The following is a 26,344-nucleotide window of genomic DNA, read 5'->3' as shown; positions in this document are numbered from 1 at the left end:
ACTGAATGTGAGAATAATGCCATTAGCAGATTCCCTGCACTTGATCCTGACCCCTACCCTCAAGAAAACACACAGAACTATTGCCTTCCCAGATCATTGGAAGACCCAAATGTTGTGCTACATATGCATCTATGTTATATATACAAAATTACTTAATTGGAAAAGGAGCCAAAGGAAGCAGAATTTCTTAACTCCATTACAATGCCTGCTAAAAACATGCTAGTTTGATTTAATGAATGATATTTGATGGCATTATCTCAAAATCTGTTTTTAGAAGGAAAGTATCTCTAAAGCTATGAACTAAATCTGTTTCAGTGCCAAACAGCTCAGTATTTCTTTCACATCTGTGACAAGAACAAGGACTAAAATTCTAAAGAATATTTCCATTATTTTTTCCTGGGATACAGAGGGAGACAACAGGTAACCAATCCTGGAGCAATTCAAGAGGCACTCATGCCCCTTTTTCAAGTGTTTGTGCCCAGGATATTATAGCTTTTTACGTGTAAAAAAGTAAATCTTCCAAAAGGTAGGAAGTCCAAGCTGGGCCTGCCTCCGACAATTCTCAGGGTATACAGTGATTTAGTAGCTGGCCACACAGAAGATGAACAAGCCAGACATGTAGATTTTCCTTCTCAACACTTCCCATTTGCATCTTAGATGGAATGAGAGGTTTTGTTTAACTTAACTCCTACATTAAAGGATCCTTAAGCTCTGCAACAGCAACTTAAGACTGCAGCTAGCACACAGTGTTGTTCTTTTCTAGACAGAAATGGGAATAAAAGCAAAACAGAGATAGCCTCTCACTAGTCTGTATTTGTAATGCAGCCACAAGGCATACTGATTTGTTCAGGAGAGCAATCTTTAGAGAATACACCATTCTCCCCAGTAGCTTCCACAACCATCTGATCCTCTGACAACTGCTTTTTGTGTGTTCTTGCAAGGAGTCTGGCCAGAGACATCAAAAGTAAACGCTCCTGCAAATCTACTGGGTCTGCTGCTGGTAACAAGAACAGCACTGGAAGAAGGCACAGTATGAGAAGTACTAATATCCCAGTGAGCATCCAACCCTGCTGGTCTCATGTACGTCTTTGATAGAGACCTGTACTATGCATAGCGAAAGTTATCCACATCATGTATCAGATCTGTGATACATCACAATAAATCCACAAAAACCAAGATACAACTTAGGTCCTGTATCAAGAAATTTCAAAACTGAGGACTGTTAACTTCAGCAACAGTGAGGAACCAGATAAGCCTAAAGGTTCAAGTAGTTTCTCAGCAGGACCGAAGCACATCAGTTCTTACAGAGCTGAAAGTCAGAAACTGACCTTCAGAAAGGACATACCAAGGCTTAGGCCACAACAGTGTTCCAGCAGCACAAACAGAAGTTGAAGGATAAAGATAAGACATTTTAATATTGGTAAGTTCAATTAAAATTTTTATCTAGACCAAGAAAAGCATGAATTTGTACAAGCTACAATAAGCACCTACAGCAAACTCACTTTTCACACAACTTGTTCACTTACCTTCAGACCTATTTCAAAACTACCAATACAGACAGATGAGCTCAGCGTGCTAACCACTGTAGTTCACAGTTCAACTTCTTTTGCTCAAGAAGGTAACAGTTCTGCAGCACATGTCCTGTGCACCTCATACAGTTGTTAAGAGCAATACTCATATGCTACAAACCTTGGTGTTCACAGAAGCTCTTTACAGAGTCCGTCATTTCCCAGATCTACTACCACATTCCAGGAGAGGTGTGACATAATGTACACCAAGCAATGCACTTCACTACTGTGCTTTTCTTACTCTTTTCCCACAACTTATTTTCATCCTCTTTCCCACTCAGACTTCTAGCTCCCTCCTCTTCAGAGCAGGAGACCATTACTGCTTTGTCCAGTGTCACTCAATCCTGGAGGAAACTGAAGACTGACTGAAGTGTCAGGTGTTTTTTGTTGTTCTGTTTTTATGACTGAACAGTACACCCACTTCTTCTTTACATCTAATAAGTGAAAATTATAGGAGGTATCAAAGCTTTTGTATCATCCACTCTCTCTTCCAAGTTTTTTCCTCATTTTCAGAGTTTCATATATCACCCCTAAGATATCTTCAAGTGTCCTCTTATATACCTCCTGATACTGCCTGCACTTAATGCCTTTTCCTTTTAAATCAAGATCTGTTTTAATTTCTGAAAAATATTCAGACAAAATAAGCTGTAATATTCTGCTGTTTAACCAAGCTGGTTTATCTCCTATTTTTTCAGAAGTATTCAATGAATGTTTAGAATAACCATCCTACTCTAACTGGTTTTTAAGAGCAGAATAGCATCCTGATCTAATGCAGGAAATCTAACACTAGTAATCTACTAATAATCCAGACAGCTAGTACAAAAAAACTAAGCAGAGACAGTCTAATTTCAGTCCACAGTAAATGAAGTGCACAAATGAAAAGAGCTGAATTTCTAAAGCTGGAAAATTATGTGATACAGAAATAGCTTCTTAAATCTTGCAGTGCGTAATGATACCTGAATGAGACTACAAATACAAATTCATTGGATTCCCAAAGTATTATGCCCTTTGGATCCACACCAGTTATACATAGGCTCAAAGTATTTTCCCTTACCTTTCTTCTTTATAAAAAAAAATTAAAGCATTGCCTTATTTCTTGTTGTTGCTTTGATGAGGCTTACTTACCGCTTCAGAATTATCAATGAAAGGGTCTGTTTCATCATAACCATAGCCTATATCAATTAGATCCTGCAGGCGATCCTTCCGATGTTTGTGGGGCTTTCCACCCTGAAAACAAAGCAAATGATATATCATATGAGAAACAGGGAATCAATGTACTGAAGTCTACAAAACATAAGGCACTGGAGGGACAGTCATTCAGGGAATTCATAGTTTTGCTTTCTTGGATGCTTCCTTGAAGATGGTCTAGACAACTAATAAAAAGTTTCACACAGGAATGAGTTCTGGCAGCCACGCTTTGCTGCAGCCTCAACAGAAACATCCCTGAAAGGTGTTCACCAAACACCCGGTTTCTGCAGGACTGAGATCTTCCTAATGTTTCCTATTTAGAGATGCTTTGCTGTTCTATATTTTAAAACATAGAGGCAGGACTGTGACAGAAAGACTGGGATACTTTAGAAAGTGTAATCTTTTTCAGTATGTTACAGAGTTGTTACAAAGGGAAATACTGATAGCCTAGCATTTCAGTAAAGTGTTTCCCCATGCAAGACACATTGCTTCTCTACAGAAAAATAAAGCCTAAGTCAAAGAGAAAAATATTGATCTGGTGCTTGCAGATACGGTGTCTACAAGTTTTCAAGAACTTACAGCATTCATATAATATGTTTTTCTCCAGTCATGTTAAGATAAAATCCTTTGAAATCCAAGAGCTACTTCATGCTGCTCACGTCAACTTAGTATGATAAAATCAATTAATTGAATTCAGTATCAATAAAAGCAAGGTAATCCACGCAAAGGAAGTATAACCCAAATACGTAAAAATACAGTGTGCTCCCAAATTTTTAGGCTGCTTATGAAGCACTGGAGTTGTTACACACAATTTTATGACAGTTTGCTCAACAATGAAGAGTGGTCAAAAAAAGAAAAGAATTGGGACATACAAAAAAGGAACAGAGAACAAAACCAGAAGTCATCGTTATATCACTGATAAATCAGGACATCCTACCATTAATATACTTTCATTAAAAAAAAAAAAAAAAAAAAAAATTAGAACAAAAAAAGGGGAACAGTAAGCCAACAAGGACATTTAAAGGTAAAACCCACTACTTCTGTACAATAGCAAAATGTTACGACACTTCAGCTGGGGAACGAAAAGAAGCTGAATTTTGACAATAGCATCAGAATCAGATGCATCATATGGAAGAACAGGAAATATTTCATTGTTTCTAACAATAGAGAAACTATGGATCACCAACTGAACTCACCAGGTTTAAACAGAAAGCATGTTTTCACATGACATCATCATCATGACACTCAGTGCCATGGGACACAATGTGAAATTCAGTGAACTCAAAATTATCTGGCAAAATTATGGTACAAGTCTATACAAAGTACAGTTGAACACATAACCTTTGGCTTTGAGAGACATCAAGCCACATATTGCTAGACAGGCACAGTGAAGTAATAACAATGCACACTTACTCTCTTATACTTTCAAGTATGAGACGTCACTAGTGTCAGAGGACTATGCTACCATTCATTAGATGGACCTTTGTTTTGACCCAATGAAAAAAAATCTTACATTATGTACAATATCATTTAAGAGTCAATATCACATTTTTCCAGCATGGAGTGGTTGATTTTGTCTAGAGAATAACAGTAATCAGAAGAATGAAAATGGGAACCATAGGGAACAGATTTTTATGCTGGTGTTTAAAATATGCACCAATTGCAAAACTGTTCTGAATAATCAAGTAAACAAATGGTACATTAACTTTATGCATCTTGTTTTATGAAAATATATTTATTCATCGGCTTTTTCTTAGTACCTGCAGGATATATCCAGTACTGGACTATGTTGATTACGAGTACAGAACTTTATCTGAAAAGTAGTAAAAAGTCTTCAGGGAAGACTGTTCTCTGCACATCAAATTTTTCATAAGTATTGCCACACACGCTATGATTAAAATATTGTTTGACTCAATTTTAAATGAATATAGGTAAGTAATACCTAGTTACTTTAAGTAGGATACAGTACTTCCTGCAAATCTAAAAATCCCTTAACTTCTTTCTCATTCAACCAGTGATTACTTTTAGACCAAAGCACTGTAAAAGAGTAGAGAAGAGAATGGCTCTCTACTTCATGGGATCCCTGTTCTAGTTTAAGCCAAGCAGTGAATGCCTCACCACAAGAATCAGGAGATGGCTGGATGTTGTCAGAGCATCAGCAACGGTACTGGGTCAATGTAGAGAGATGAAATTCTTCTGAGCGTGGAGGGTAAGTGGAGACTGATGGTTCTCATATTGGAAGAAAGGACAGGGACTATCCAACACAGTAACTATTAATCCCTCGCCAACTTCTGTGCTTAGTGGTCCTAACCTAATTAAGTTGCTTTTTATACAGAAGACATTCCCCTTCCAGGGATTTTGTGGGGCTGAGGGGCATAAGGTATGGCAGAGTACGAGAGAAAGGCAAGAAACTGGAAGTGCAAATAGTAATCAAGATCCAGGTACACTGTGTATCTAAACTGCTGTAAATGATAGTTTTTGCTGCCTACTGCTTTCAAATAGTTAAAATTATCTATTTGCCCCTTCTCATGACTGAGCATCGAACTCAAGTCTTTGTAAGTCTAATAACCCCATGTTTTTGCCCATAAATGTACACATTTAGCTTTGATGTACACATAAATGTATATGTAAAATTAAGATTGCTTCCACCACCACTCCCTCCTACATACATGCTCTACACTGACTTTAATCTGCTGTAGTTAAGCAACTTGTTTCAGGACATTATAAAATCCTTAACTTGTATTACGGAAATGAGTTTTCCAGAAAAGTACAGTTTAAATATTATTCTCACATGTTCAAAAACTAATTTATCATCCAAATGAAAGGCAGACAATGTTCTGGAACTGCCTTCTCAATTCACTGGACATATTGGGTTCTGTCAATCCCTCCAAAAGATTATTATTTTCAGTTTAAGGATTTCTTTTGTTATGTATCACAGCTACCACATCCTGAAATAGTAATTACTTCCACAGAATATACAGACCAGGCAGAGAAATCTGCCTTTGCCAGAAAACAAATATATCAGACAAGAAAGTTTGGTATATGTTAATAGCAAAAGATAAAAATGACTGTTCTTGTTTCCCTTCTTTATTATCGAGGTACTCTATTAGTAATCCAGAATATCAACATGCCTAAGCATGATGATGAGTTTTGCTTGCCAGCTTGGAATTAATCACCCAACCCTACCCATATATTCTTAAAGACCTGTTTGGGTGTGGTTTTAGTCAACATTTTCTGATTTCTCCCTTCATTTACTAGTAAAAGCTTCTCTATGTTATTACCTAGGGTTGTTCAAGTTATTCATGCTACACTTTCAGGAGTCAGCAGAGTATCTTTAGGCAGCTGGCAGCTACAAGATAAAACTCATCAAGCAATGACTTATTATTCAACAATAACTTCCTATGGAAGCATTCCAAACTAGTCAGAAATTCATCCAGATTCATCACTATTTAGCCCAAACAGAAGAGCTGTTCAATAGTGCACAACAGCATTACATAAAAATTCTTTCCTCCAGCACAGTATTTATCATTAATATCGACCTACATCTATTACTGAGTTGTATTTATATAGGAAGCTTTTCCAAGAATAGCTTCACAAGCTATTAACATCCTATGGACAAATCTATTTAGCAGACTTGTCCAATAAGCTTGTAGCAAGTTCAAGCTGCTTAAATGAAATATAATGAGACGGTCAGGTCTGAATTGTACAGAAGTCATATGAACCTACATTAGCAACCCTATTCAGGAAAGAAAAAAAAAAAAAAAAACAAACCACCCTGATGTTAACATCTCCACAGTATCACTATTAAGTATTTGTATATTTTAATACAGGCACAGTAACTCACATATTTTGCCTCGAACTTCTTGGCTAGCATTTCTACTTCATGACGCTCACGTTGTTCATCATTAAATGGATCTTCAGAGTGAACCAGCTTCTTCTGAAAAATGCAAAAATTAATATTCATTCCATAAGAAACACACAGAGTACATCTAATAAAAACATACTAAATGTCAATAAACAATGCCCTGATGAATAATAGTAAAAATTTATACTAATAGAGTCCAAATACTTACTTTATTCTCTAAAAATTAGTTTGACTTGTTCAATTATCACTCTATTACTTTTCTTCTAATGAGAATACAAACAGAAAAGAGACTCATTTACATTTGCCCAAGCATTCCATTACAACCTCAACTGAAAGTGTAAGCGTAAGAGAACTATTGCCATTTGAGGTTCAAAGAGAAAGAATTATGTGGATAGACAATGGCCTTTCACTTCTGCTTGCATCGATGCCTCTTATTGGTGCCATGATCCTTCTAGATCAGACAAGATGTACCTGGTATGCTAATGTGCAGGGAAGAAACCAGAAGATTACAACCATAACTAGTAATGTAACTCCTTTAACTCTTGAGCTGTTATTTTTTTTATTCAGGTAATTTCAGTACTCATAGCACGAATTCCACAAGATTGCCATTACAGCAGCCACAGGACAATATATTTAATCTTCCAGCTGTACTAATGAACAGGAAATCCCACTTTTTTCTTTTCTTTTTTGAGAAAGAGGTTTCCACTTGCACAAAATCAAAGGTGTACAAACAGCTTTTTTTTTTTAAGTAAGGTATAGCAGAAAAACAGGGCTGCCTTCTTCAAATTAGAGTTCACATAATAGACAGCAATTGTTGGAAGTGGGGGGAAGGCACTAGGATGGTAAAATATGGTGGAATGGAGTTCCATTTTACGGAACTTCATAGATGGTAACTAACTTCACTGCACATGGACCACTCATTAATGAATACAATATCATACAGAACAAAGATTCGTTAGACTACAACAGAACAAAAATCAACACTAAATTCAGAAATGCAAGATCCTTCCTCCACAGTATGAACAGCCAATGTATCGACTAAATGGCGACCAAATCATGATGAATTAGCTCAATAGTATCAAGACCGATGTAATGAGGAAGGTAAGCTGCGCAAAACTGCAGCCACTACACAAATATTTTACATTTACGAGAAAGTACTTAAAAAAAAAAACTAGTAGAGGTTAATCCTGAAACATAACCTTCCTATTTCCTGAGGCATAATTTAATATAAAATACAGCTCAATTAATGCAGCTTTGTTTTCTCTACTTTAGCTGGGCAAATCTACTCCACATCTTCTGCTAGGCAAACATGGTTCTTGTTTTTCATTGTGAAATTACAGAAGGTCAATGCCACAGGTCAAGTAAAATTTAGTACTTAACTTGCCTTTCTCCACCAAACTCTCAAAGCCCCAGCTGACCACCACTTTGATCAGTTAAGCACTACTGGCATCTCAAATTCAAGCAAGTTCTAGTTGTGATGGTTTCTGGGGGCTCTGACGAATGGCTCGCAGACTTTGCAGTGACTTTAAGACATTACTACTTCGGCGCCTCTACAGCCTGTTTGACAGGAACCCGCTTGGGTTCCTGGCTCAGCTGCTTCAATTGCGCCACCAGAAAAGAGAACACACTTTCACTTCTGCCAGTTTTTAAGAGGCAAATAAACTCTTCAACCACTAACTTATTACTCACATTCAAAAACTTTACATAGATAATTCAAACCAAAAGATGAACTCTACCAACAACCCTATCAAAGGATGTTCTCTTTACCAAGGCAAAAGAGCAGACCAAGAACAGCAGAAGGTTCTAACAAACATTTCCACTAGCTTCTGACTGAGGCTAGGAACTCTAATTCACAATTAAAAAAAAGCTGAAGTCACACTCATCCTGTCAAATAAGTCTTGGGACTCTCTACTGTTTTATTAAGAGACCTATGAAAGCAATGTTAAAGCACAAAATTAAAGCACAGTTATTCCTGTGCTCCAGCCCTTGCCCTCCTGGAACAGCCTGCCCCTGGAGAACCTTTCTTGTTTGCTCCAGTTCCAAGCAACAAGATGGAAAGACAAGCTCCTGATTTTGTTCAACTTTAATGGGAACAGCCATAAGGAAGTCAAGCAACTTCTTGTAAGGGATAAGGAGTCAGCAATAGCTTTCAGAAAACCTAATCAATCTTCACACTACAAAAGCAGTTTGCACAACTAAGTTTAGATGAACTGTTTATTTTAAACTGAATCATTACTAAAACAACAAAAAATGTGGAAATCTGAAACTACACTTAAAACCACAGCATGAGCTGCCAACTAGTTATGACCTACTCGGAAAGAGCAAACCTCAGATCCTGCAGAAAACTGGTAGAGAGTGAACGTTTCTTAGTCAAGCTTCATTTTAGCGAGGTAGTTTTCTCTGCTGCATTAACTGCTGGTATTAATCACCATCACTATTCTACTTCACAAGCCAAATAAGTTATCCTTTCACAATTTTTTTCTATTTTAGGACTTTGAACAAGTTACACAATTTGTTGGTCCAAGAACAATCAGGGTAAAAGACAGACTCCCGTCACCCTAAGCCTCCTGCACTGTGCAAACTCTCCACCTTTATTTGTTTTAACTATGAAGGAACCAGCATGCACTAATTTTATTGCTGGATAAAATTAATTTCCCCTCTCTTTTCATGCTGATTGATACAAGATTAAGTCCTTCCTACCATACCAGAGTAGCTTTTCCAGCTTATACAGTAAGTTAAACTTACAGGCCAAGTATACATCAGTTTTTAAACAAGAATAAAAGGCCAGAATCACTTTAAACGGTTCACAATTTATGACACTATTTTACATAATCGACTGATTGTTCCACACAGTCCAGCAATAGACAGGCCATTATGATCCATTCATTTCAGTCTGGACTCTACAGAGAGCTGAAAAACATACACAATTTCTTAGAAAGCAATGCTGTCACTATTTCTACCTTAAAAGGAATCTCCGATATATATTGTACCAAAAATGCTCCTCAGCAGGAGTAATGGAATTTGCATCAGAACTACAGAAAAAAGCCCTTTCCCCCCAATTATATGATTAACAAATTACCAGCCTACAGAAAAAGGGCATTTATGGAACTGGGAAATGCCAAAGGGAAAGGTCAACCTCCACATACTAACCACTTCTAACGCTAACATGATTTTCATCTTCATACAGGAACTGCTCAGAAAGGTGGCACTTCACAGGGCAGCATGCTTATGCTACACCAACTCAGAGGAATCACAACTGCCACTGTTTGCCCACAACAGCTGTAAGACAGGATGAACAGAAGGAACCTTTTAGCTTGCATCAGATCTCAGAGGGATTAAAGTCACGGTCATTGACTTTTTTCTGTCTTCCACATTTGAACACAACCCAGTGTGTACATCCCTCCTACTAGAGAATAAAAAGTATACAGTTCCAGCACCAACATCACCTAGAAACACTTTTGTTTGTAATACAGAAGTTTCAACTATTCTCGAGTGTTGGATGTAAAAATCCAATGGTGGTATCACTAGTGATATCTGAGGTTTGCTTTTATCACCAAAGCTATCACAACCTTCTAAGTTACTTCCATTCCCCCTGCCCTTTCCCATAAGATGTAAACTTTCTCTAAAACTGTGTACCAGAATTAAGAGATGCCACAACTATTTAAATCAAGCACAGCTTCACTGGTATCTTCAAGTAGGAATGAGTGGCTTAAGTGTGACCAGCTTAAGGACATGTGTCTCTCCTTCCTACTTGAACTTGGGTCCTGTTGATTGGCTAATGCTTTTTGCTTCTTCAAGCTGTCTGCACACTTTTCCCCTTCAAAATTAAAGTAGTCCCAAATATTTTCTGGTTAGGAGGAATAGGAAAAGTACTTTTTTTTCTTGAATTAACTTCTTAACAGTTAAGGTGAGGTTCCAGTTTCAACAGCATTAACTCTCCCTGTCCCCCCAAGACTGCAGAAACTCATCTCCAAGTCTGCTAATGCTCACTTTACTGCTTCTCAAGATTTGTGGCAGAGCCGACCTAATAATTCTACCTGCACACAGCCTGCAGACAATCTCGAAAACAGACCGGCACAGCAACAGTTTCGTTCAGCTGCCCATTAAAGCTCCCAGAAGGGAGGATGCCACGCTACAGCTCCCCAGGCAGGCAAGGGGAGCTGGGTGAGAAGGGGACAAGACACCTGCGCTCCCCCGGCCCGGCTCGCAAGAAACGCCAGGGAAAAGCCTCCCAGGAGCCCTGGGCCAGCTCGGGGACAAGTGCGAAGCCTTCCTTTCCCCCACGGGCCCGGGTGCAGCCTCAGGGCCAGGAGGAGCCCGGAGAGACGGCGAGGCCGCCGGTCTTCCCTACAGGGCGCCGCCCCGGGACCACCCCCGAGCAGAACGCGGCGGCCGATAACGTTATCGGCCAGGCCGGGGGCGAGGGCAGCCGCCTGCCGGGCCCTGGGCGGGGAGAAGGGAGCGCGGCGGAGCCCGGCCCGGCGGGAGGGGAGGGGGAAAGGGAAGGGGAGGTCCCGTACCCGCGAGTCCCCGCACAGCAGCAGCTCCGGGTAGCTGAACTCCACGCAGCCCTCCTCGGTGGGGTCCTTCAGCACCACCTCCAGGCGGACCGTCTGGCGGAGCGGGAGCGCCTCCTGCGGCGGCGACGGCTCCTGCCGGCTGCCCTGGCGCGGCGGTGGCGGCGGTAGCTGCGGCGGCGGCAGCGGCGGCGGCTCGGGCCGGGGGGGCTCCCGCTGCGGCTGCTCGGGCCGGCCGGGCTCGCGGGGCGGCTCCAGGCGGGCGGCGTTCTCGCGGGGCGGCGGCGGCGGCTCCGGCCGGGAGAGCTCGTGCGGCGGCTCCGGCGGCGCCAACGGCGGCGCCTCGCGGCCCGCGGGCAGCGGCTCCGGCTCGCGGTCGCCCGGCTCCCGCTCCAGCGCCGGGCTCTCGCCCTCGCGGCGCCTCACGGGTGACAGGCTAATGAACGGCACCCGGCGCGGCTCCGCCATCCTCCGCCGCCCCCCCGCCCCCCGCCGCCGCTCGCCGGCCCCCGCCTCACGCGCTCGGTGACACCGCTCTCCGCGCGCCCTCCCACCGGCTCCTCCTCCCTCTCCCCTCCCCCCTCCGCCGCCCGGTCGGAGCTGCCCCCTACGTTCTCCTCGCTGCCTCCACCACCGCCATCTTGGCGCCCCCCCACGTAAATAGAAGCAGGCCCGCAGGCCGCGCAGGCGCAGCGCGGACGCCGCCGCACCGCCCCGCGTCGCGTCGCTGTTGTTATTGCTCAGCTTCCCCCGCGACGTCAGCGCGGCCGTCGGCGCCTGCACGCCGCGCCCGCCGGCGCCCGCCCCCGGTTGCCTTGGCGATGCGCACGCTGCAGCCGCCGCCGCCTTAAAGGGCCCGCGGGCCGCTCGCCGCCCTCCCGGCCGCCCCGAGCCGCGCGGGGCGCCCCCGCCCGCCGGCGCAGCCTCGCGGGACAACGGCGGCCGAGCTGCCTCCCCCCGCCTCCTCGCGGCTGCCCGAGCGCGACCGTTGGCGCCAGGGGAGCGGCCCCGGGGGATCCCGCCCGCCCTGGGGCGCGGGGCGGCCCCGCGGAGGCGGGAGGGGCGCACGGGACGGCTCGGCCCGCGCCGCTTCGTGCTGCCGGGGCGGCGGGAGCCCTCGGCGGGACCGGGGCCGCCCCCGCCGCCGGCAGCGGGTGTTGATGGGGCTGCGCAGAGCTCGTCTGCTCGGGGCGGCGTGGGATGGCTGCCGGGCCACGGGCCTGCTCAGAGATGGTGATCCGAGGCCGCTTGAATTGAGCGGCCGTAGTTCAGTCCTGAGATAAAAACAGCCTTAAATCCTAAGCATAATCAAGAGTTCAGTTCTGGGGAAAACCGACTGTTTCCAGGCTGCAAGCGTGACTGTGAACACAGTCTCAGTGGCATCAATACAGGCCCCATGAAGTGCTGCTGGATCAGCCGAGAAGATCAGGGTTTGACAAAATTGCTCCATGAAGGGTTGAGCCCAGCCTGCTCCTGCGGAACAGGAGGTGCTCTGGCTGCCAGCCTGGCCTCTGAGGAAAGGCAGCTCGTTCTGCGGCCATGCCTGCTCTGTAGGGCACCGGCTGGAGGGAGCGGTTGTGGATGAGTGAGGAAGAGTTGCCCTCTTGATAGGGGACAACGTGAGGAAGGCCGGGTGTGAGCAGCAGCAAGACTCCCTTCATGAGCAGGAGCTGCCTGCAAACAGTGCAAATGTGTTGAGCTGTCACCACCTACTTTGACTGACGGCTGGTATTTCCAGTTGGAGGTGTGCTGCCAAGGCGCTGCTAGGTTTTCAGGAAGCTCTGAACATCTCCATGTGCATTGTGTTCTCCAGCTTCATTGGAGCAGAGAAGATGCTGTCTTTTTTTTTTTTTTGTCTCCCCCCCCTTTTTAGCTTCAGAAATACTGGGTGGGATAGGTTTTGTTCTCTTTTTAAAAATGTACTCATGTTATACAAAGCAAATGTAATTTACGTATGTATATTACTTTGGATAATTATAGCAGACCATTCTGTGCAGTGCATTACTCCACTTTCCAAACCGCGTTCATCACAGTGCTTGATGTTTTCCTCTCATTGTGTATTAAGCCTTTTGACTTGACTACTTACTTTCACCTAGACTCCGGAGAAGATCTGTGACACTTGCATGGTGTTACTGAAAGTTATGATTTCACTAACTGGGAATGGAGGACATTCCAGGATATGCTTTTAGGAGGGAGTCAGTGGAATGAATGAACTGATCTGCAAAATATAGACCATATCCTTATGCGAGCTTAAAAGGCTTTTTGAGCTTTGTAGTCAAAGGGACTTGATTTATCTGGAAACTTGGCATGTTCTAGTATGACTAGCAAGCTCAGTAGAGGAGTTCCTCAAGTAACTTTTTACTTTCAGTATCATAATAAAATTATCTGGTAATCCCACTTGTTCTCCTGTTAAGAACTTCATACAGCTATCGGATGGTGCACATAAGAGGCGATGTATTCCTGGATTCAAACTGCATGAGTACCGCTGAGCTCCAGAACTGCAAATCCCGCCAGGAATATTCTAGCTCTCATCAAAGTTTCTGTGTAGTGTATGTCATCAAACCTTGTAACGGTAGAAAGGGGCCTTTCCTTAGCAAAAGAGCAATTTATTGCTCATCAAAAAAAAGTTGTACGTGGAAATCATGGGTTCTCCTGTAGCTCTGCTGAATGCTTGTTTTCAGTTACCAGATGGGAGACCAGACATTGAAACAAGTAGAACAAGAGTACAACAATTTTTGTTCACAGGTAATAACTTGGACATATCCACGGAAAGGGCTGAAGATACGCTGTGCATTTAAGTATCCAGCCTAAAACTCAGTTCTGTCTTTCAGTCCCCTAGTTATGTATTCAGCAGTAATTACTGCAGGAGAGGTACTCCACAAGGAAATTAATTAAGTACTTTAAATTATCTTGGTTGTAGTGTGGGTACACCTGGAAGCTCATCTTTGTCAGAGTTTTAGTACACTTTTTAAGTAGGAAAAAATAAGCTGGATAGGAATAACTCATATGATCCATGACAGGGTTACCGAGAAAAACAGAATTAGCTATTGGAAATAGTTTCAGGTAACCATTTGTTCTGAGATTATGGACTCTGATAGTAGAAGCAGCCTTTCACAGCTAAGGTTTTCATAGATATTTACTGGTTTGTTTATATATCCCCTCTTCCTCTCTCTTCTGAGAGTTTAATTGGATTAATAAACCCTAATGTTTATGTGTTATCTAACCTCTGAGCATCTTGGAGCATGCAGCTTCTTTTTTATGAACCTCAACATTTCTTCATGCAACTAGACAAACAGTAGTTCTGGATCTTTGAATTTAAAGTGACTTTAGCAAAGGCAGTTTGCTCTGGATCTGAGTATCTGAACTAAATCAGAAAAGGACTTGGCAGCAGATCCAAGCACAGCAGTTACTGGAATATGTCATCATTGTGTTTGGTCTGAGATACTAGAAGCACTCAGGAAAGACTCCCGAGAAACAAACCAACTCCACCAGATCTTAAGTTCTCAGATAATTTAGTTTTGAATACACCAGAAGAGTTCCAGGCCTGTGCCAGAACAAACGGTTTCAAGAGGAGTTAGACCTATTCATCATTGTTTTTCTGTTTTCTGCTACCTGTTTTTTTCTTTGGCATTTATCTCTGTCTCAGGTATTGTTTGTATGTAGTATAATGTACTGCACTTGTCAGTGGAGCGCATAATAATAATAACAATAACAACAACGTAATTTGACATGTTTTGCCCATTATTTTCTCTCAGAATATGACCATGCTAAAATAGTCCAACAAAGAATACAGATTCCTTCCTTTCGTATGTTATCTGAAGAACATTTAATAATGAAAATACCTCTTGAAAGAGGCACATTAATAGCTTTTTTAAAAACATAACTGCAAAAAGAGAGTAATTTTGAAGTGAATTTGAAGCTGCTTTTTATTTCCTTGGTGAAATTCAGGATGAACAGATCTACAGGTGGTACAGCCACATCAGGTTGTGGAAGTTTCTTGACCTGACTTTGTTTCAAATACGGAAAATGACTGAAACAGCCCGGAAAGCCACCAGAGGCCTCTGCCCGGGTGCAGGTGGGATCCTCCTGCTCTGCCTTGGGATGGCTCCTCTGTCTGGGAAACAAACCTCCAGCACGCTCCCTTCCTTCTGGGCTGTTGGTGTTCGCCGTTTTAGAGCCAGAGCTCTATCCTGTGCCACCACAGACCAGCGCCAGCTGCTCTCCTGGACCTGATGGGAGATGCTCTTCCACCTGTACAGATTCCTCAGGACTGGAAGCCCCACAGCAGCAGGCCCAGGGTTCCATCAGAAGGCAGAGCTGCCCTCATGATCATCTGTGTCTGTCTCCAGGGAGTTTATTCTCTGTTTCAAAGGCTGAACACTTCCGTGAGCTGTGAGGCTCTTCCCTAGGATGGGGATGTGGGGGAAAACATATGCTGCTTGTACCAATACGTTTCCTTTCTCAGGCTTAGGTGGCACAGGATGGCAGTTTGTCTTCTGCTTTGCTTAAGGTGAGCACTGGGACCTACACTGAGATAGGAGCCACACTGGTAGCCAGCTCTCATGCCTGTGCCAGTCACATTGAGATACTTCTAGCAAGTTTGGGCTTTTATTTTTCTTTTTTATTTCTTTTTTTTTTTCCTTTTTTTTTTTTCCCCCCTGATAGTATCCTCATTTACCATTAGTTGCTCCCTCACTGTATCTTCCTGGTGTCTTAGTTTCTTGTGGTCCAACCAGATGTCTTGTTGAACCCTCATGGTGCTTTCACGGAAACTGCTGCCACAACTTCCATTGCTGTGTAGGGAAATGATACAGCTGCAGGTAGGATGGTGTCTGTGTAGCTTTTCCTAGAACTGCTGCTGCATCACAAGGATCCGCTGCACCAACAATGTGGCTGGTGTTGCTGGTTTTCTATTTAATGAGGCTCTCTGAATTCAAGTGTGCTTTTTTTTAACTTGTCTTCCCTCCTATGGTTTTACGAAGTTGCTTCCTGCCAAATACAGAATCAAGGAATAAAAAAAACCCTCTCTTCCCAAAACCAAGCACCAATGCCCTGCAGACCATTTGGAAAACTAATTTATCTACAGGATCCTCCCCCTTACCCCCCTCTCCGCTTTTCTTTTTTAATTAAAAATACTGTTTCCTGCAGAACATAGCTCTAGCTTTCTCTCCTCAGGCACACATCCTCAGAGCTGTAACCAGCTGCTCTGCCAGATCCTTTAAAAAACCAAAGTACTCTATTCAGCGAAGTAAACAGTGCTTTAGAAGGACTGTAGGCAGGTAGAGAAATGCCACATATTGGGACTGGAAAGAGTGCATTAGCGTCAGGTAATTAGGATATACTTTCCCAGCACAGTAATACTCATTTATCACGATTTCAAGGCAGAGGAACTGTGACTGTGAACTTTATCCCATGCGTTAATATATTATTCCCCATGAACTCATCAAACCTTACTTCTTGGAGAATGAAAGTTTGAGAGTATGAGACACTGGACTCCTTTCAAGAAAAGCTTTGAACAAACCTGATCAAAAGTTCAATGTTTAAATGGCAATAGGAAGTTCTAAGAGTAGCTAAAATTTTTATGCAAAAGACAGTTACTGCTCCTGTAACTGGAAACACGTTTTATCTTTAGAAGTGGATTTTGGTGCATCTTCACTTCCTGAAACGAGGAACGTCTTCCAATACCATATTGAGTGCCAGGACAGTGTAAACAGCACTACAAGGTGGTGTGTAGCTGACAAAACCAGAATGTTGGCCTTAATCTCTCATTAAGAATAAGCTAGAAACCAGGGCAAGTCTTCATGCTGGAAAAGTAAAGGGATTTGCAGGAGTGCCTGTGTTGTGGCAGCATGTGTGAGTTCCTCAGTCAAAAGTGGGGGTGTTACCTGTCATCTGTGCTGTTCACCTGCAGTTTCTCAATGAGATCTGACACAGCTTCTGTATGGCTGGTGATTTTTGTGCTCTACAGAACATCGTAATGTTCTTTAAGCTAATAAATAGAAAAAGATTGTTGACTTAAAGGAACCTCAGAGAAAACTCAAAGCCTCAACTGCTGAGTTTACATGGAACAGCAGGTTAGGAAGAAAAAAAGGATGAGAGAAAATGGAAAGAACTGCATTTTGGCCAAGGAATAGCAAGCTTCTCAAAGAAACTGCTGGGAAAAGATTTGGATCCTGGAGAGGAGGTGAGATATTAAGACATTAAACATCAGCTCTTAAGTAGGTGCATTTACCAAGCAGAACGTGGGTCATTTGTTCCCTCAGGTAACAGTAGCGAACTCAATTGTGACTAGCTAGATAAGAACACTTTTCTAGCTACATGTTATTTTTTACTTAATTGTTAACAATTGTTTCTGCTTCTGGTGTTAAGATTTCTTGCTGGAGCAAACATGCAACTTCCTAATGTTAAGGGTGAACTCAGTTGAGCCCGGCAAATTAGATGTACACGTCTTCAGCAGTAAGGATTTTAGAAGTGGTGTGTGGACTCTGTGTCTTAACTAAAATTTGGAAATGTCAGCATCTGAGAGGTTTTCTCTGCCAAGTCCTGAAGATCAGTTTGAGGTCTAAAATCACTAGGAAGTTCCTCCTTGCAGATTTACCTTTTAGTTTTCTAAAAAGAAGGAAGAAATAGAGGCAAAAAGATATATATATATATATATATATATATATGTATATATATATATATATGTATATATAGAGGTACCTTTAAAGTGGTCACAAGAAAATTAAAGCCACCAAATTACCAAAGATAAAACAACCTTTTAGCTAAAATTGTGGAATTTTCTTGTAGATATAAAGAACAGCAAAAGGGATACGTCAGAAACAAACTCAGAATAGATTTTTGTAGGCGACAACACACACACAAAAAAGCTTTTTTTCATTAAATGTACAAAGGTATAGAAAGGGGGCAGAATTCAATGAACTGGTGAAGAAATTTAAACTGAGGAGCATTTGCCTGTCATTTAAACTGCACTTAAACTGAGTTTAAAATTGAAGAGGAGCTTCCTCTGGAAAGAATAGATTTCCTTAATGGTAGTTCTTTAGCGGTTCACACCTGCTCATTTGACAGTGTAAAAGCACCTAGATATTTACAGAGATTGAGAGGGATTATGTGCTCTGGGGGGGTTGTCCCTCACATTTTTCCTCATCTGCACCATTTCTTTCAAGATTACTTGCAGCGTGGGGTGCTTATCTGTGGTGCAAAGCCTGTTCCATCAAGGCAGCACTCCTGCAGGCAGCCGAAGACGACCAGCCTGTCTGAAGCTTTGCAGTCAGGTTTTGGTCTTGTCTCTGCATTGCTGTCTGATGGTTTGATTCTTCCAATAGTAATTAAAACCACACAAGAAGATATGAGTCACGATTTCAAGTAGCTACCCCACCCACTTGTAGTGCGGATAAGAAAGATTGGCCTGTGTAGCAAAATCTAACCTTGCATGGCAGTTTCCACACTAAAAGCAGCAGTAATGCTGTTTAGTGAGGTTAAAAGGGTCTGGAAGTGATTCTCGGCAATACAAAAGCCAGTGGGCCGTAGGTTTGCTCTTGCCGAGGGTTTCTCTCGTGATTCCTGACAAACGCCCGTGAAAACCGAGTCAGTCAGACTGCAGGCCAGACTTGCCTTGGTCTCTCAACACGGTGGTATTTTTGGGGTTTTAATGAACTACAACTATCTTAATAATTACCAGAAATTTATTTCATTTATTAAATACTACAGTATTTAATATACCGTATATAGTTACTGTTCAGGAATAAACTGCCAAGCAATGTTCACCCTCCCAAAAAGGAGAATTACATGTAATATATATGTCAACTGCAATGCAATATTCTAGGAATCATGAAGACATAAAACAATACTGGGCTGTGACCTTGGAGGAATTTCATTTCTTTTTTCTGTAGTTTGTCCTTCAGCTTTCAGACTGATTTTCAACCAAAACCAATCCAATTTCCTAACCATTTTTTTTTTAAATCCCTCTCAGCACTTTTACTTGTATAAAGTTCTACATCTAAATAAGTGCACATTATCACAGACAGCTGAGAGTGATGGTGTAAACAAATTACGACATTTTTAACATTCATACAAGCTTACGATCAGAACTGTCAGGAGCAAACTTTGCATGTGCAGTTCAGCGTTTTCATACTTCCATGATTTTATTTCCAAGCCAAATTGCCTTCAAAAAGCAAAGCACATATTCATCACTGAGAATTAACTGCATACCGAGCTTGCAGATTCAACACAAAGCTGCTTTTGAGTTGCCACAGCATTAAAAATAGCATCCAAAAAATTACTTTTGAAAAATGATTTTCCATACATGAATAATTTAAATAGACAAATGGAATTTTATTAAACTCTGTTTTCTTACCACTTCAAGTTGTGTTTTGAGAAGACACATGAAATGTAAAGATTTTTGGTAGCATTAAACCAATAGCAACAATAGCAGTGACGATTTCCAGAAGAGGGTGGATGCCGCATATCAGAAATGCTTGTGAAAACAAGCTATGTTTTTTGTTGGACAGCTGTATTTCAAATGCCATTTTCCTGGCCTCTAAAGAATTCTCCCTTACATTGTTAAGTATTTGTAAAGTCAGATTTAACTTATACTGAGTGCTTATTCAAACTCTTCCACACTGTTTTAAGCGTCTGAGCTAATTCTTAGTGTTGTGCTGATTTCTAGTCCTCCACAGGACTTTGCATATTTTACAAATTCGAATAAACCTTGCCTAGAATGCCTGCAAAGCAGAGTGAGGCAAGTGATGCTCAGAGGCGGGGCGAGGGAAGGGAGCGGTGCCTGGAAAACCCAGGGCAGCACTTGGGCAGCACGCGGTGGTTCTTACAGTGGTAGGGCCGATGGTGTTAGTGGATGGATGCGAAGGGAAAACACTCTGCAGGGAAGGAGAAGGTGCAGAAATAACAAGTGGACACAGGCACAGAACCTGTTTGGGGATAACTAGCTAAACTGAGTGGGAAATCTTGTAAAACTCGCCTCAGAAATTATTTTACTGTAACCTGAAAATATCTCTTCTGCCTTTAAATGATGGGGGAAACCTCCGTTGTTTTATATAAATAGAAAACTTCTCCATTTGTTCAGTGATGACTACGTTCAGCACATGTGGCATCCTGAATGAGTCAGCCAAAAGTAAGATTGAACTTGTAGAATACCAATATTATGATAACCACTGGTACTGGCAACATACCAGGCAGCTTAAGACCTTTATACTTTAATTTTTCTAAAGTTTTCTTAGACACAGCTATCACACATGCACTGATATTCAAGAGATACATTTACTTCATTTGATACCCGTTAATTCACCAGCTCTGCAAAGTAAGAAATTGTGTTTTGTCTTATAATGGCCTCACTCACTGGCATGAGGCAAGAAGATGGTGAACCAGTAGCTTGAGAGTAGATGGGCATAAGGGTCCTCTCACCTTAAGAAGGACTAAATCATCAAAGAAAATTATATATGTTACAGTGCACAATTCAACTGTTAGAACTGAAGCATGTTTCTTTTAGATGGGACATGAACCATCTCAACATTACTATATGTATTCTTAAAAGCTGTTATTGTATATTACAGAATTCTGCTTTGTTGTATGCGTTTTTTCGCAGAACTGACCACATGGGAGTTGCTGACAGTGATCAAGGAACAGATGGTGGAGTCTGAGGTTCATCACTCTTCCCTAGTGAAGGGCCAGCTTAAAGTGTGGTTTGAGGACTCCAAAAAAGCGACTCAACTCCTCGGTCTGTGAAAGTGGAATTCAGAGGCAACAGCATAGGTAGCGTCCCACTTTTCAGTTCAATTTAGCTGTATCTGAGAACTGCTACAAACTACCTCACAGCATCTTTCCCGTCAAAATAACCTAAGCCCCAGGTTCCTGAAGATCTTGTAAAAATGTTTTTAAAGACCACTACTTATTTTACTGCATTATTTTAAATTATCTTAAAGAATTACTGATATAATGTGGGGCAATTAAGCACAATACATTGTGTAAGCATGAACCAAAACACGTTATTTTTTTATTTGAAGAATACGCTGTGTCTTCTCAAATGTCACAGCTCTTACTAAATATAGATTTTTATTTTAAATCTGTAAATAGATGCTAGTGTAATTCATCAGTTAAGCAGGACCCATAAGGAATTTAGGAAGTGTTCCTTGCCCAGAGGAGGGAAATGTCTGCTTTATTCGTTCCAAATGAAAGTTTAAACTCTACACAGTCAAAAGTAAGCTTTTGGTGTGTGCCTTCTAAACGTGACTACAGGGAAAAAAGAATAAAGAAAAGAAGAGTTGTTTCAAATTCTGCAAGCAGCCTTGAACAACTGGACTCCATCAATCTTTCTGGGTGCTGTAAGGTTCATCTAATAAAGAACGAAAGGAAAGTATTGGCCTCCATGACATGGATCTTTAGATGAACAATACATAAATTTCTAATATCATATACCTAATTTAAAAGAATAACATAATACAGTACCTGTAAGATTCATGTTAAATAAGCTGAGAATGACAAATATTGAAAAGTACCCATCAGTCATCATTGATAGAATGTTTTGGGTGTTTGCTTTAGTGGGCTACTGCAAGGACAGAGGATCCAACGCATCCCTTGATGATGCAGATATAGGTGAAACCAGCACTAATAAAAGGCTGCAGAGAAACAGACTAGGAATTAGTGAGAATAAGATAGTCACACAGAGTCATCAGCTGGAAAACTGAGCCCATTCAAACAAAATATAATTTATGTAGAGCTGAAGGTAGGCTGTCTCTTCAGAAGGGCAGACGGTATCCTGGAAAATATAATACCAGTTCTGGAAAAACCCTAGATGTCATGTCATAGTTGAGAAGCACTTTAATGCAAGCTCCCTCTGAGATAATACAGCAGAAAGGGTAAATGCAGTCTTTGAGTCCACAGGTAGGAGAACAGGAGCAGCAGTATGGAGGAGAATATTCCAGCGTCACATACCATGATGAATTATGCCCAGTGTTTCATGGCCACGTTTTTCAAAAACATCTGTTGACAAACTGACTGCCAGTTTTCCAGCCTGGAAAATATCCTTACAAGGGATGCTGTCTTCAGTACAAACAGAGGTGACTTGTTTGCAGCTTATGCACACCTAAAGATGAAAAATATAACCGCCCCACCCCCTGCAAAAAACCAAACCAAAACAAAGGATGCTAGGCTTTAATGACTAACAGCAAAGATAAACATTGGAAGAACAAGCTGAATTTAGAATTAAGGTACAATTTCTAGAAGAGCAAAGACGATTTAAACGTTTGAATAAATTGCAAAGTAAAACCATCCATTTTTCATTATGCACCTTCAAATTAAGACTATTCAAATTTTTCTGGCAAATATTTTTATGGAAATCCAAGTTATTGGATTCAACACAGAGATTAGCAGATGAAATCTACCATCTTGCAGAATGTAGGGTCAGACTGGATAGTATAATAGTTGATTAAAGACTTCATTTTAATGGTTGCTAGTGGCACTTTAATGCAATTATTTGCTTTATCAGTGATCATATGGATAGATGAAATGGAGAGAAGGAAGTCTGGAAATGAAACTCCAAAAAGAGTGACTAGAAATTACCTCTGGAGATAATACAGGGAAAATTTGGTTAAGGAGTAAACCGATGGGCAGAAAACAGGTATGTTCCTCCGTGTATGTATAGCTCACATAGAGCAAAGCTACATGCAACAGCTATAGATGTAATTGTTTATTTTGTGTCTTACTAGCTAATGGCCAAGTTCCTCGTTCAACCTGAGACAACTTCCTTAAGAATATCAATGAGCGCTCCTGAAGCTGAGGAAACCTCAGCAACCCCAGTGCCTGCTGCCATGCACAGAACTGCAACACAATGTGACTTTTCCTTCACAATGAACTTGCCATCTCCAGTTTATTCCATGACTTGGCTCCAGCTGTTACTGCGCTTCGGAGTTATATGCTGGGTTCCAGAATTAATCCAAGAGTGATGCTGCTGTATCAGAGCAGTTCAGATGCTGGCCAATGTGGATGTTATTCTGTTCATCCTGCAACAGGCAGGATGAACGTCCTCCCTTGCAATGTAATTCACTTAGAGGTTATTGGCAAAAATATTTTTTGGGTATTACCCAATTTAATTAAAGGTCATCTTCCTTATCTATCAGAAGTGGTTAGTGCCCAACTATAAGCGGTTAAACCCTGTTTTGGGTTTCTCTGCCAGTCACTATTAATGATATGGTTGCTAGCACAGGACCGTGTGCATTCTCCATTGCCCGTTTTCCAGAATCAGATGCTTATTCAGAGTGTAAGAAATAACTCTATTTTCCATGCTCTTTGAAATTCTAATGATGCAGCAATTCCTTTCTGCCTTAGTCTCTCTTTCACTAGATTATCTAAAATGCTGCTGTTTCAATTTTATATTCACTTACTCCCAACCCAATAAACTTACCTGTTTCCCTGATGCTGCACATACATTCTCCACTGCCTGCATGTCCTACGGAGGTCACTTCTGTTGTTTTTCTCCACATTGACCTTCGCTCCTAGCTGTCCTGTCTAGAGTACCTTGACTCCTTAAATTCCCACAGTTCAGGAAAATATGGGGATGTGCAGGCAGAAAATTGTGTTAACTTTCCCTGATAAACAGCTTTAGAATTTCTTTATTAACGCCCCTTTCTGCATCAGCTAATAGAAGTTACATTCACATCTGAGATTAAACAATGTAAGATGTTCTTAGAACATATTTTTTGTTCTCCGTTTTAATAGTTGCTACATATTGGTTAAACTACCAAGACTCTAAATATGTAGGAAAATATGTCATACATCTTATTTCATCACTGTTCAAGGCAAAGCCCTGCAGTCCCCGGTTCTTTATATCTTAAATGACAAAAGCTTATTACTAGTCACTAAAATGCAGTGTGCCAAGAACTACATTATTTAGCATATTGCATATGACTTTGTGACTATAGTGAATAAAGGTGATGTTTTCAAAAGCTACTTCACTGATCACAGACAAAGAATTTAAAATTAGCCCCCAAGCCCCCTGCAATGCTATCACACTTATTTCAGAAGATTCAACCAACACGTAAAATGGTCTGCAGCAGATTTGGATGCTCTTCAGCTCTCCTGCAGGTTAAACTTCAATAAAGCGAGTAATTAGATGCATTTAACATCTGCTGCAAAGCCACCAACATGACTTTTTGAAGCTTTGTACCAAGACTCATAATTCTATTACTGGTCTGTTTCCAAGTTACCTGAAGTGGGAGGGAAAGCAAAAATGCCTTTTACAAGTGAAATGTGTTTTCTAAGTGTTTTCAGTGAAAACACTGCTCCTTCGCACCTCTTTTGAATCAGTGCAATGTTGCCCCTGCTCAAAGGCTGTTGTTGTTGCTAGTATGATGGATCTGTTTCCTAGATGTAAATACACGTAAGTGCAAGTAGCTACAACTACCAGTGTACCTCTAGATACCTGAATGATGATACTCACAGTTTTTGCTTAAAGCAGTTAAGATACTGACATGCTATATGGCTAAAAAAAGTCTATTTGTTTCTTATACACCCAGCTTCCTTATTTTCAGCATCAGAGCAACACAAAATCAGGATCAAGGCCATTTGCTTGCCTTTGGCTGATTATTGAACATACGTTTAACGACCAGGCAAAAACCCGCCCTCTTCCACAGCAAAATGAACACACTATTTCAATTTCCTCAATATCAAGCAACACAGACCAACAAGACGTTCAAGTGTAGATACAATTAAGAGCTTTAATCAGAGCACAGACAGTAGAGAATACAATATTTTTATTTTTTTCCTCAAAAGAGAAAAAAATACTTCATAAGTATTTTACAAATTGTAAATTTTCCTTCGAAAAATAATATACAAATGCTTTTTGCTGAAAAACATAATACATTTCTATGTTACAACTGTTGCCTTATTTTAGAATTATGTATTCCCTGAAATGTTCTCCTAACAAAACAGGAGAGTATAATAAATCCAAAAGTATAACAAATATATTGCTAACTAGGGTGGTAAATCTAAAGGAAATTATTTAAAAGATCCAGTCCCTTTATCTGTCAGAGTGCTAAACCAAACGGATTACTCACACAAACTAAATTAACATGAAAAAATGTTTTGAGCATCAGAACTCAAAGCAAGATTGAACAATGCAGTCAGTCAAATCTCCGTGTTCTGAAAAATATGGTACCGTCATGCTTTGCTTCCAACCTAGAAAGCAAATCAGCTACTTTGGAGCTTGGCATTTTAGGTTGATTAATTCTCATCTTCAGAATTAATGGTAAGAGAGAAAACAATCCTTGTAGACAAAAATAAGAGATGAAGCTACTAGTTATTGAGATTTATCCAGAAAAGGACAGTGCTCAGAATACAGTTTGTATTTTGCCCCAGACAGGTATCATATAGAAGTCTTTATGTATTTTCTGGTACCCTACTACTGGCTTTCGGTTGTCACCGTCATTCACTCTACTTGCCACATTCCACCTCTTGCTGAAGTAGATTTGTCTCAGCCATTTAACAAATGATTCTTCTCCAGAGCCCAGAAGACTTGCTGAAAAAAACCCACAAAGCACTCCAGTAACTGTGTTGAGCAATCTAGGGAAGATCTGAGGAGAACTTTGACTTGTGGACAGTTGGAATTATGACTAAAACAATGAGCAACTTTGAATGAGGAATAGAGAGTGGTGCAATAGAAAAAGTACTAATAAAGCTTTAATGAAAAAACAAAATACTTGCTGAATGTTTTGTCATCTCACTGCACTACGCTGCTGCTCAGCTGGGTCAACCTGCTTGACAGTCTAAAGTCCTGCAAAGGGCCCCACACACACCAGTAACTGACCCGGTTCATTTTGTGGCACTGACTTAAACAGGGACTCTGTTCTCCTTGGCCCACTTTTTCATGATGCGGACAATGTATTCTACTTGAGAATTACCAGTGCTCTTCAGCAGATGCAGCACTTCCCGCAGAGTCTCTCTACAGAGGTGAAAAACAAAGATTTAAATGAGGGTGAGACCCAACGGATACAACAAACAACACCCCAAATCCAAACTATTTTGCAAAACATGGGGTCTAGACAGAGAGGTCCCTTCATAGAGCAGAGCAGGTAAAAAAGCACAGCAGATTAGATCCCAGCTCCCCCCCCCAAACAAATAAAACCTTGTACACAATTGCAACAAGGAGAAAAATTAAAAGAAAAAAAAAAATCAGAAAAATTTAATTAGTCCAGAGT

At 41.2% G+C, this 26,344-nt stretch overlaps 2 protein-coding genes and 1 long non-coding RNA gene across 6 annotated transcripts in view; 1 reads left to right on the top strand and 2 right to left on the bottom strand.

Annotated features, from left to right (window-relative positions):
- Nucleotides 1-11,755, bottom strand: part of UBN2 (ubinuclein 2) — a 49,768-nt gene extending 38,013 nt beyond the window's left edge. The window contains exons 1-3 of one of the 2 annotated variants that reach the window (XM_065045505.1): nucleotides 11,142-11,755; nucleotides 6,601-6,693; nucleotides 2,694-2,795 (exon numbers count right to left, since the gene is read on the bottom strand). In XM_065045505.1, the coding sequence (XP_064901577.1) occupies nucleotides 2,694-2,795; nucleotides 6,601-6,693; nucleotides 11,142-11,606 (660 nt within the window). In that variant the 5' untranslated portion in view covers nucleotides 11,607-11,755. The remainder of the gene's footprint in view (nucleotides 1-2,693; nucleotides 2,796-6,600; nucleotides 6,694-11,141) is intronic. The other variant, XM_065045510.1, reaches the window with a different exon arrangement.
- A 277-nt stretch (nucleotides 11,756-12,032) lies between these two features.
- Nucleotides 12,033-25,843, top strand: LOC110362885 (uncharacterized). 2 transcript variants are annotated; one of them, XR_002420571.2, is made up of 4 exons: nucleotides 12,033-17,322; nucleotides 20,740-20,906; nucleotides 22,639-22,770; nucleotides 22,859-25,843. It is a non-coding gene; the product is annotated as an uncharacterized LOC110362885 (long non-coding RNA). The 2 variants fall into 2 exon arrangements; XR_010468890.1 differs by lacking the exon at nucleotides 22,639-22,770.
- The window catches only part of IFT56 (intraflagellar transport 56), a 49,035-nt gene continuing 47,536 nt past the window's right edge, over nucleotides 24,846-26,344 (bottom strand). For both annotated transcript variants that reach the window (XR_010468861.1, XM_065045523.1), the window contains one exon: nucleotides 24,846-26,088. Coding sequence is in view for 1 of the 2 variants with exons in the window: in XM_065045523.1 (XP_064901595.1) it covers nucleotides 25,977-26,088 (112 nt within the window). In the remaining variant the exon portion in view is untranslated. The remainder of the gene's footprint in view (nucleotides 26,089-26,344) is intronic.

This window comes from Columba livia, chromosome 1 (assembly GCF_036013475.1).
Source record: "Columba livia isolate bColLiv1 breed racing homer chromosome 1, bColLiv1.pat.W.v2, whole genome shotgun sequence".
In the NCBI taxonomy this organism is placed as follows: domain Eukaryota; kingdom Metazoa; phylum Chordata; class Aves; order Columbiformes; family Columbidae; genus Columba; species Columba livia.
The sequence above is the reverse complement of the archived record's forward strand: the minus strand, read 5'-3'. Positions and strand labels throughout refer to the sequence as shown.